The sequence below is a fragment of the Dothidotthia symphoricarpi genome, assembly GCF_010015815.1.
Source record: "Dothidotthia symphoricarpi CBS 119687 unplaced genomic scaffold P153scaffold_13, whole genome shotgun sequence".
Classification (NCBI taxonomy): Eukaryota; Fungi; Ascomycota; class Dothideomycetes; order Pleosporales; family Dothidotthiaceae; genus Dothidotthia; species Dothidotthia symphoricarpi.
The window spans coordinates 138,541-150,089 of record NW_022985020.1 but is presented as its reverse complement, the minus strand read 5'-3'; the positions used below and the strand labels follow the sequence as shown (position 1 = coordinate 150,089).

Genomic DNA, 11,549 nt, shown 5'->3' with positions numbered 1-11,549 from the left:
CTCGAGATCAGCACTCATGCAACCACTTCCGTGGCCTCCAATGAACACACTTCGCCCTCTCCGTGTTTCACCAGCAACTTTATTGCGACTGCACGTTGCCATGTGTACTTTAGCCACCTGTGTCCGAGGTAGTTTACAGGTGCCAAGTCAATCGATCCATTCACCATTCTGCCACGACATCTTAACCGTTTGTGTTTCAGGTTGCGATTAACAAACCTTGCAAAAAGGCTAAAAACTGGCTTTCCTACCTATCACAGACACGGTACCTACTGGAAACTTTCTCAACCTAATTTCATGCGGAGATGAGGCCAATCAACGTTGCCACATGCATTACTCCTAATGTCCTTGACATGCATATCTCGACACAGCTCAGACTACCAGTCAAACAGGGCTATCCATCGTCAAACCAGCACAACACGCATCCGAATTGTTGGCTTACGATATGAATAGCTAGCATGCCTCGAACATGTGAAGCGCGCAAAAACTACACTAGACGTTTTCTTCATGTAGACACGGTCATGGTGACGTTGCACACCGTTATCCGTAACTACATCAAGCATGGCGTACGTACACACAGAAAGCGTACCGTCCGTTTCTGGGAAGCAGCACTAATGATGCGTGTCCAAAGTTGAGGACTTGGAATCTGTATCCATGACGAGCGATCAAGGCGAACTGCATCCACAGTAAACTACCAACTGCCGCGACCAGCATACAAGTGTGAAATACACTCTAGGGTCAACACACCCTTGTCCAGTCTGACGCTTTCGGGAGATGATGCTCTACGCAAGTTAGCGCCGCCCTTTTCAACCACCACATCCATGTCTCTTCCAAACCTCGTCTACGATCTCCCTCCTCGACGCCTTCTCGATCGCCCCTAATGCTCCTTTGCCGAGTTTTTTCCACTTGTCCGTCGCCTCTCCTCGGCTCGCCTTGTTCCCCGAGGCGATGACGCGCACGGGTGAAGAAGTATTCGGCCGAGTTCATGAGAGTATAAGGCATCATCAGCAGTGTGTACGCCATCCAGATCCTGCATCTTGTCTTCAGCACCTACACTCATAGCTGCTTAACTGCATCTCCTTGCATACGTCTTCTGGGGATTGTCCTGTCGACAGATAAGAGCCGGGTCAAATGTCTACTCCGAGAATTTCGCCTCACGGGCACAATAGGCAGACGTCTATGCTATGATCAACGCTATGTCTGACTGAACGAGGTGCACGAGCATTTTGCCCCTCGCCATGGGAATACGAGCCCCGCAAGTAACGGAGTGGACTCGGAGATATTGAGTAGCATGCGTCGACAACCCATTCACTGTAACAACAGCATGATGAAAGTCACAGTGGTTTTTCGAGACGCCCCCTGTATGCTCGCAGATACCATGAATCTACCCTAGATTAGACTTAGAAATCCTAGCTGGTGATGGGTAGGTGCTTCTGTTTATATCTCCATCGATACACAGTCCGGTGTCGGAGAAAATGTAAGTTCTTACACCTTGGAGCTCGCTTCAAAGGACTTCACTTTATTGGTAGAATAGAAGAATCGGATTTCATCTGTTTCGGCCGGATGTTTCTAATTGATAGCAAGGTTCAATAGAACGAGATGAAAATTTTCCAATGTTCTAGTGTTCCTGTATAATGAGGTAGGATCGTTATGAACTTGTCTGTTTTATCTTATTTGTAGTTCGAACAAGTTTTATCACTATCTTCACTTTTCGGTGAACGAGTGTTTAGGTCAGTGATATCTAATGTGTAGCCTCGTAGTATAGCCCAGCGTCAGAATCACTGACGGCAACCACATTTCTATAGAGTATGGTAGGGTTTCCTTGTATTCCTATCGATGTATCGCACATCAAAGAGCAACATTTCAGTCAAGCTATTTATCATACGTGACCAATATCATTTCGCCACACTACATGATGATTTTTTTGTACCTAGCTTCATTACACGATAATTCATTTCATCATAACCAGCACACCAAAGCCTGCCTCAATCCAACCAACTCAACGTTGATCCGAACCGAAGCAACACGGTGCAAAACTAGTACGCAGCCGTCGTCGCCGGGTAAATAGGCGACGGGAAAGCCTGAACATACGACGACGTCAACGGCACGAAAGAGTTCGTATGCGTTGCATTCGCCATCCCCGACGAGGTGAGATTCGCCGAGACCTTTTCTCCGCCCGTAGCGATGTCCCAGTGGAACAGCGTGCGGTTGAAGTAAGCCAGTGCGGCGACAGCTAGTATATTGTTAGCAAGGGACTTTTCACTACGTGGGGGATTGAGCCGGGGAAAGAGACTTACGCTGGTAGTACGGAATCTCATGCCCGGACTCGTAGATGCGCGCAAAGCTGAAGTTACCGTACTGGCGCACCTCGCCGTATTCGGTGCCGTCTACTACCATGGCGTCGTAGCCTGCGCCGCGGAATTCTTGCTCGTGGGTGTATTCGACTGCGAGACTGATGGCTTCGCCTCCGAACCAGTTGCCTGCGCTTGATTAGCAAATCTCGAGCATGAAACGCAGGAAATCTATCTTACAGATATAGTCAGCATCGCCATATGCCAGACTGACACGCACGTCCTGGTCAAGCAGGTACTCCAAATCGAGCCTGAAGTTGGGGAAGATGAAGTCTCCGGTATTCTGGAACGCATAGTAGACGCCATTGTTGCCTGAGTAATTGAGCGTAACGCCCAGCGCCTCCTGCACCTCGCCCTGGTTGAGGTAGGCGGGATAGTTGGAAGGCGGGGTTGGGTCGTCGTACGGGTGGCGGATGTCGTAGACACCACGGCCGCTGTAGTAGTAGTAAGGGGACTCGACGTTGTCGCGGCACATGTCCTGCGCTTCGTTGCAGATCTGCATCACGCCCGGGGTCAGCTCGGCTTCGGTGATGGGCGCGTCGGCGTGGTAGTAGCTGGTATTGCCTTCGGCGGCGGCGCGGCAGAGAGCGATCTGGTAAAGACACCCGTTGAACATGTTGTTGGCGAACTTGGCGTACGAGTAGACGGTGTCGTTGTACGCCTTGATGCCGTAGGTGTTGTTGACGGCAAACTCGGGGTAGTGCTCGGCTTGGACGGATTCATCAATGATACCGTTGATTATGCCGAGGGAGTTGAAGTTGAGCGGGTAGCCAGGCATGCTCCCGTTCTCGATCTTCAGGTTTTGGTTGTAGAAGTAGTCGTAGAACGCCGGACCGTAATGGCCGCCGTAGCTTTCTGTAAACAGGTTGAATTCCCTCGCAGGACTCAAGGCTCCAAGCTTCGCGTCGAATTTTGGAATAGTAGCCAGCAGCGCTTGGAATACGTGCTACACATTTCGGGTGCGGTTAGCAAATGTCTCACATACGATCTGTGGTTTGAAGCTTACCCAGGCTGCGACGGCGGCAAGATCTGTGGTGTCAATCGTGCCAGTGTTGAGTGGTTCCGAAAGTGGCCATCGGCCTGTTGCAGGCCATTCGGTCGAATTGTAATGGAAGTCTTCGGACAACGCATTGAAGCTGCCAACGCCTTCCTGCTGGTAACTGAACCCTACTCCGACGGGCTGGGAGATGTACAGCATGTTAGAAACATTGTTCCAGCTGTACGGGTTGTAAGCTGTTGTCAGATCGTCGTTGATCATGCAAGGACCATTTTCTTCGAACAAGCCGATGAGCGAGTCCGAGCCGGGCCCGCCGTTAAGCCAGAGTGTGAAGGGGTCTTCAGCTGGGTTGTTACGAGACTCAAAGAACCAGAAGAATACATGAACCTGTGGTATGTCAGAAAAAGATTTTTTTAGCAGGAATGACACTTACATCAGGTGTAAGATCCACATATCCAGAGTAGCTATCTACGCCTGGAGTAGTCTCACAAATGCCAGGATTCTTGTATCGAATAGTGACGTTGTTCGGAGCGGTAGCATTCTTGAAATCATGGACCGCCTTTGGCAGGTACAGATGATCGCTCCGCTTGCTCCATTGCTTCTTGGAGACCGCATTGGCTTGCAGCGCAAGAGACGAAACGGCCAACAACGACGTGGCTACCGACTTAGCGAACATGGTGACAGGCGAAGGCAGAACAGATGTGAAAAAAGCAGAGCATCCCTTGGCATATTTAAGCAATTCTGAAAAGGCTTGTTATCTTGGAAAAGCTTATTGCATGGGGTTCTTGCGGTCACTATCTCGAGCCTCGGTGAGGCTGTCGAATAAAAGCCTCGTTCGCATATGCACGACGGTTTTGCTCCTGCCTCATCAAGCCTAGACGCTTCGACATCCCCACAGCCAAGCTACATGCAGCATTCAATATGACCAAGCTCGCCGCATGACGTACTTTCCGGTGATAAGAGAGGCTGTTCGGACGGGAAGATGATCCTTCGGGTGAGGTGGAAAGCCGGGAATAGCGTGACTGTGGGTACTCCCAAAACAGTGTCAGATCATCAGAACACCACAATTTTGTAAGGAATCTAAAAAGTGCATGGCCTTTGGTAGCTCTTAACAAGTCCATCTCCTTTTCTCACATAGCGCAAATATATCGTTGTGGTGGTGTAGGTTGTTTAGATACCAATCTTACCTTACTTCCAATTTTCAGCTTCACCCGAGACACAATGCTAGCTTCCTAAAAAGGTGTAGGGCAAGTATGAGTGTGATGACAGACAGTATGTGTGCGGACTAGCTTTTCCTTCTCTCCGCGAGGATGATGGGGTTCACAGAGGCGGCTCCGCTTTCAACTTTGACAACAAATGGATAGAACTCCGAACTGATGATTCACGACGAAGGTTTTGCATACGCATCATACCATCTCTTGAAGGTCATTTTGGCATTGGCTCGCTGTTTAGAAAAAAACAATCTTTCTACTCCTTCTACAGACTCGATTGTGAAGATGGAGAAGGTGGAGTGTAGCAGACTTCCACGCAAGAAAACCCAATATCCTCGACACCACACACCTAGAACTACCCTCCACACATATTTTCCAGGCCCACGTTGTTTATTCCAACGAACAAGATTCCCCAAAGTGATATATCTACCTTCAAAGCTGTGAATAGTGGGTACCCCCAACACAGTGTCAGATCATCAGAACAACACATTTTCGAAGGAATCTGAAAACAAGTGCAAGCACTTTTGTCTCTCCTGATAGGTAAATTACCCTGTTCTTTTGATGGTGTAGATGTATTGTTGTTGTTGTAGTGTTGCATGCTTAAACACAAGCCTCTCTTTCGGCGTCTAGCTTTTACACGAGAGCATGATGCGAGCTTCCTACAGCAAAAGAATGTACAAAACTGCTGACTGGGCGTAGACTGCTTGGAGGGGGAAGGGAATAAGTAAGAGGAGTTGTTTCGTCGTATCTTCACGTGTCATCTTAGAGTTGGAGAGAGAGGGACAATCTCTGGCAATGAGTACAGAAACGGCGATGTCCTCTCTTGACAGCATCGCGATATATATACATCCGAACAGGTCAAACACCACAAACTCCAAAGACGATCTCACATTAGATAGATATTCATTCACTGACGGCTGTGTATATGCAGCCTCTCCTCCCCCCCCTCCCTCTAACCATCCCCTCCCCTCTATCCAGCCTCACGCCTCAATATAATTTTTCGCAAAGCTTCAAAAACTAAAGTAAACAAAACCGCCTCCTTTTTCCCTTTCCCATCCCATCCGCACTCCACCCAAGAAACGCCTATACCAATCAACACCAGTCGAAATCAACCTTACTACCCGCCAATGCGAAATAAAGACCAAAGCCAATGCGCGCTCAAACGCCGAAAAATCCCACAATTCGTGTCGTGTTGTGTCGAGCGGGATGGATACAAGAAGACGTACACGTCGCGCCGTCGTCGTCGAGGTTGTTGTCGAGGTTGTACATACACACTCCACGCCCTCACCTTACCGCTGGGTACACCCACCAATCCCAGCAAAGCACCAACATCCGCAGTCCACCAAAAGAGTTAATCAATCAAGCCACAGTCTCCCTCCGAATAGCCGCCAGATTCGGCGGATCATTCGACGCATCGCGATGTTTACTAGCCAACTCCTCAATCTTCGGTATAAGTTCTCCAATACGAAACGGCTTCGAAACAACATCGTCCTATCTCCGTATTAGCCTTTATTCCCATCCCCATCCCCATCCCCCCCCCCTGTAAAAGAAAAAAAAAAGAGAAAGGGAGAAAAACATACCATCCCCGCGCCCAACAGCGTAGCAATCTGCTCACTCCGCGCATTCGCCGTGACAGCAATAATCGGCACATGGGCCCTAAGCATACCCTTACTCTCCAGCTCGCGGATCTTGTTCGTGCATTGCAGGCCGTCCATGACGGGCATTTCCTTGTCCATGAGGACGACGCTGATTTGCGTTGCGTTGGGGGCGGCGTCTTTCCAGTATGTGGATGCTTTTAGGCGCTCGAGGGCTTCGCCGCCGTGGTTGGCGACTTGGGTTGTGAAGCCGTGGTTGTGGAGTTGGCGTTGGAGGACTTTTTGGTTGACTGGATTGCTGGGTTAGTTGGGGGTGCGGGGGGGTAGGATTATGAGACGAACCGAGATTGTCCTCTACGATGAGGATGTGGAGGTCTATTTTCTTTGGTTTTTTCCTGCCGGGCATCTTTGCGGGAGCGGCGCCAAAGTCTTTGATTTTCGGAGCGTCGATTCTGCCTTTTTCCTTTGCGTTTGAGGATTTGCGTGTTAGCGATACGGCGGGTATGCTTTCGATGACTTCGGTTGGCTCGCTGCTTCGTCGGCATTTGACGTAAAAGGCAAACGTGCTTCCCTTTCCTGCTTCGGACGAGACTCCTATCTCGCCGCCTTGCAGCTCCGTCAGTTCTCGCGAGATGAACAGACCAAGGCCTGAGCCGCCGTATTGTACGTGTGTGCGGGGACTGGCCTGGGAGAAGCGTTGGAAGAGGACTTTCTTTTCCTCTGGCGTGAGCCCTCGACCCGTGTCTTGCACGGCGAATTCCAGGAAGATCTCGTCACCCTCACCCCAATCGGGACCGAGTGTTTGGTCTATCCGCCTCGATCGCATGGGGAAGTAGCTGACACAGGGGGTTCTGGTGGCGGAGGGTCGTTTGCGTGACGCGGCTAGGATGACCTTGATGATTCGCGTCTCCTCGGTTGTGGTGAATTTGATAGCGTTGGTCGTCAAGTTGATCAGAACCTACAAGCGGTTAGCACTTCTTTGCATCAACTTTCGAATTGCCCTACCTGGAGCACGCGGGACGGATCAATCTTCACCCAGTCCACCTTAAGCTCTTTGAACGTATCAGCGATGATAAATTCCATCTGGATGCCGGCCGTCTGCACTTCGCCTTCGAACATCTTCAAAGCACGCTGGACTACCTGCAAGGGCTGTGCGTCTACCGGGGTAACCTAACATATGTGTCAGCAAGTTTACGTGTTGTAATTGACAAGACGTACCATGAGCATCGCGCTGTCGATTTTTGACAGCGTGAGAACATCATCCACGATCCGCTTCTGATGCTGTGCGCACAGCGCGATAGTCTGGGCTGCGTCGATAGAGTCGGTTATGACACTCTGATCAACGATCTCAGACCCGGAAGATCTGAAATCGCTTAGAATGGTGGATATCTCGTCGGCGCACTGCAAAATTGCGCTTAGAGGGTTGCGCATCTCGTGACTCGTGATGTCGATAAAATTCTCTTGCTGCCGCTTGAGCTCCACGGCTTCCTCCATCTTTCTCTTTTGGAATCCCTCTGCCCACTTCTGTGGACTAATATTGGTGATGCTCCCAAACACGCTCTTGAGCTGCCCGTCTTCGTCCTTTTCGGGAAATGCGCTGAAGAGGACCCACGTATCTGAGATATTGCGGTTTCGGTCTTCCAATCGAAACTCAAAACTGGCCTTGAATCTGAATTCGATATTGATGGGTGTGGCATTGTCCACGAGCCGTTTCCAGTGCTCCAAGATAAGGTTTTGGTCCTCCTCTTTGACGTAGTCAACCCATCGATCTGTCTTCTCTTGCTCTTTGGGGACACGCGATATCTCGAACCAGGTGTCGTTGCAATAGGTTATCCTTCCAACGTGGTCCGCAATGAAGAGACCAGCTGGGGAGTATTCAGCCATTCTAGTGAACCTGGTCTCACTCTCTCTAGCTTCTTGCGTGCGGGCGGCAAGCTGCTCCGAAAGGTTGAATCTGTCCTCCGCCGCTAGCTTGGCTGCCTTCTGGCCCCTCCGAATCTCCTCCTCGAAAAGAACGACCGAGGCCAAAGATGTGCCGAGCTGTCGACTCAGAAGTTGAATGAACAGATTGTAGTCGTCGTCGTACGGCCGTCGCGGATTAACGCCCATTACGAGGAAACCTAGTATTGTTTCGCCTGTGGTTGGGTGGATGGGGCAAATGACCACGTCCCGACAAGCATCTCCGAAGCCCCGCCACTCGAGATCTTCCATCATGTCTTGCGGGAGATCTGCAGTCCCGATGCCTACGACGGCCGGTTTGTCCGTCTTCATCACCTCGCGGAAAACAGGTCCAAAGCCTTCTTGTCCTTCTTTCAAATCAATCATCTCAGGGGCAGCCTCGTGGCCCATGGGAACTCCCAGCGACCCTTCCAAGTAACAGTGCTTTGCTCCAATCAAACTGCTAGAGTGCAAAGAGGACGCGTCACTGTCATTTTCGTCGCATACAGAATACAGCATGACGAATGGAGTGTCGAATTCGTTTTCCGTCAATGCTAGCAGAACCTGCTCCCAAAAGCTTTTGACATCTCGAGCAGTAGCTGTCCGTTCGCCGACTTCTCGAAGGGTAAGCATCCGGCGTTCGGCAATCTTCCTCCTCGTCTTCTCGAAAGCAGGATTGTACAGTCCCATTACGGTACCATCCTCTCCCACCATGGGAATGATGGACCATGAAAAATACGTTTCTTCAAGAAATCCGTTTCTCTTCATGAACAAACAATCGTCGTCTTTCATCGTGGCCTGCCCGGTGATGCGGGCGTTTGCAAAGACGTCCTTGACGTCGTCCCAGATCTCTGCCCAAGCCACTTTGTAGCTCTGTCCCATGAGGGTGGGATGCTTCTGGCCCGCAAGTCCTATGCCATACGTTAGCGAGTGGGCGTGGTGCACGGGAGCATGTTACCGACCAATGTAGGCCTCGTTGTAGATAGCAACTAGCTCTTCACCCCAGTACATGGCCGCAGGGTGCGGACTCGCCCTTGGTGATGGTTAGTATATCGGGGTTGTTAAGGATGTTAAATGCTTACATAATCAGGTTACACATGGCGCGAAGGTCGTTTGACCAGAATTCAATGGGACCTAGCGGCGTCGAAGCCCAGTCGACTGAGCGTGCGAATTGGATGTGAGGAGGCAAAGAGGGCGACAAGGATAGGCGGGTCCAATCGAAGAAACCCATGTCGTGATCTAGGCTGGTGGTGTTCGCTTCTCTGTGAAAAGAGTCAATGTCGCCAGCAGCGTGAGCACTGAGCACGCACTCATTGGTAAAGGATAGTGATTCTTCGACTGACAAGACATTTAAACTGGAAGGTTTGTTGAAGATGCCGAGGGCGCTGGCATTGCTGGATGTATTGGTGGTTTGCTCGGCGGTGTGCTGAGATTGAGCGGTTGGAGGCGTGGGTTGGACTTCTGCAACAGAAGGCACGGAGCTAGTACTGGTGCTACCAAAGTAGTCCTGCGGCTCGCTTCTCTGCGCAGAAAGCGTCGTGTCCATGGTGTTGGCGGAAGCGAGGGCGAGTGACGAGCTCGAGGGTATGGCGAAGTCGTTGGACGCGCTTGTGGATGGGACGCCTGCAGCATGGGACTGGGCGTCGGCGCAGCACACGCGGAGACGCTTTCGCAGGGTATAGCACGACCACACCAGGCCACCGTGCTCGACGGGCGCGGGGTTGGCGTGCACAAGGTCACCCTGCAGCACGGTGCTCAGCAGCCAGCCGCGGAACTGGTCCGTAGCACGTGCCAGGGCGTCGTCGACGGCGTCGTCTGGCGGCTTCCCCGTGACGGTGTCCCAGATGGCGGGGCTCGAGCGCAGGGCGTTGTTGGCGAAGAGGATCTGCAGGCCCGGCGACTCGGGGGCATAATTTGTGAAGTCGTCCATGTCGACGATGAAGGTCGGGCGCGTGTCCTGCTCCAGCAGCTCGACGATGCCGACGGAGCCCAGCAGGCGCAGGGGGTCGCTCCTCTCGCGCGCCTCGGGGGAGCACGTCGGCGGCATGCTCGAGCGGGCCGAGGTGCGGCCGCTGGACAGGGCGGCGGGCCCGGGGGGGCTCAGGCCGCTGTAGGTGCCGCGGGCGAGGGTGACGGTCTTGATGCCGCCCTCCTCGGCGCGCGTCTTGCTGAGCATCCTGGCGGCGGCCTCTGAGCTGGAGAAGCGCGGGGGCAGGTGCGGGCGGGTGCGGTGCGACGAGAAGAACAGGGGCGACGGGGGCTGGCCGCTGTTGCGGATGTGCACGCTCTTGGAGAGGCTGAGGCTGGCGAGTCGCTGCAGCCGGCGGCGCTTGAGCAGCGGCTGGCTGGCGGGCGCCGACGGTTTGCGCTTCCTGCCGGCTGCCTGCGAGAGGGTTGGGTCGGCGGCCGTCGCGTGTGTCGGGGCGGGCTCAAGGGACGGCGGCCATGCGTCGGGCGCGGCGGCGAGGGCAAGAGGGCGGTCGACGGGCGTGGGCGGTGCGTGTGCGGGTGCTGGGCGTGGTGGTGCTGGGGGCAGGGACTCGCTCTCGTCGCTGGTGTCGGAAGATGCCGCTGGACAGGTGCCGGTAAAGATGGAGCGCGGTTGGAGCATAGAGATGCGGTGATGCGTTAGTCGGCTGAAGGAGCCGGTCGCCAATCGCCACGAGCTACCCTCCTAGATTGCGATGGCGAGGGCGATGGCGATGGCGATTGCAGGCATGCCCACTCGGTCTACTGTGCTGTTGGGTACGGAGCACTGCTGTCGGCGTGAGGTGGCCACGAACGTATGCCAGCAAGGCCTGGAGACGATTCAAGCCTCAAGCCCCAAGCGTTCGCGCTAGACCGACGACGACGCGCAGGAGACAGCAATGCAGAGGGCACGTCGGGCTGTCAGTGTCAAGCTGTCAGTCTGTCCGTCTATCTGTCTGTCTGTCGGGCGGGGGGAGCTCCGGCTCGTCGAGGGCATGTAGCGGTCAGGTCAGCAGCCGCGTCCTTGACACGCCTTCACGCAGGAACCTCGCACCCGCCCGCCTTTTCTCGCATCCTTCGACTACAGCACGGGATGGGATGACTTGACGCATGCAGATCGCCAGTGGACCCCGGCTCGCTCTAAGCTCCACACGCACGGGCCCCCTCCGAGAACAGCCATAAACACACACCAAGAGCCAACGAGCTTCCCAGACGCGACGCTCGTCCTGCCTCGCCTTGTCGCGCATTGGCTACGGAACGCCCTATGACGATTCCGAACCCTTTCGGATCGCGGCAATGCTTACCTGTACGTCATGTGCCAAGGCTAGCCCGTAGTCTGGAACACGCATCCCTGCTTGGATCGAGATCTGTTCCACGTAGCCGAACAACAACACCAAACAACCCATCCCTGCGCCAGCAATCCCCATTTACCTTTTATTTCGTCCTCCAGCCCCCACGGCCACGCACGCGAGACAATTTCTCATGCCCAGCT

At 53.2% G+C, this 11,549-nt stretch overlaps 2 protein-coding genes across 2 annotated transcripts; both read right to left on the bottom strand.

Annotated features, from left to right (window-relative positions):
• Positions 1–1,854: 1,854 nt before the first annotated feature.
• Positions 1,855–4,098, bottom strand: P153DRAFT_318960 (alpha/beta-hydrolase). Its single transcript, XM_033665070.1, has 5 exons — positions 3,779–4,098; positions 3,355–3,732; positions 2,529–3,294; positions 2,295–2,477; positions 1,855–2,230 (listed from the first exon to the last, which is right to left on the bottom strand). The coding sequence occupies exons 1-5, from the start codon at positions 4,019–4,021 to the stop codon at positions 2,034–2,036; spliced, it is 1,767 nt and encodes a 588-aa protein (XP_033522287.1). The 5' UTR covers positions 4,022–4,098; the 3' UTR covers positions 1,855–2,033.
• A 1,817-nt stretch (positions 4,099–5,915) lies between these two features.
• P153DRAFT_294020 (uncharacterized protein) lies at positions 5,916–10,265 on the bottom strand (the record flags this gene model as incomplete). The annotated part of the gene is made up of 7 exons (XM_033663930.1): positions 5,916–6,047; positions 6,137–6,441; positions 6,494–7,109; positions 7,157–7,321; positions 7,370–9,000; positions 9,052–9,122; positions 9,172–10,265. 7 exons carry the CDS (start codon positions 10,263–10,265, stop codon positions 5,916–5,918), a joined length of 4,014 nt encoding a protein of 1,337 aa, XP_033522286.1.
• Positions 10,266–11,549: the final 1,284 nt, after the last annotated feature.

Coding starts and splice junctions, on each gene's coding strand:
- P153DRAFT_318960 (XM_033665070.1), bottom strand. CDS start 4,021: ATGTTCGCTAAGTCGGTAGCCACGTCGTTGTTGGCCGTTTCGTCTCTT. Junction 3,733..3,778: donor ATGTGGATCTTACACCTGAT/GTAAGTGTCATT, acceptor GACATACCACAG/GTTCATGTATTCTTCTGGTT. Junction 3,295..3,354: donor TTGCCGCCGTCGCAGCCTGG/GTAAGCTTCAAA, acceptor CGAAATGTGTAG/CACGTATTCCAAGCGCTGCT.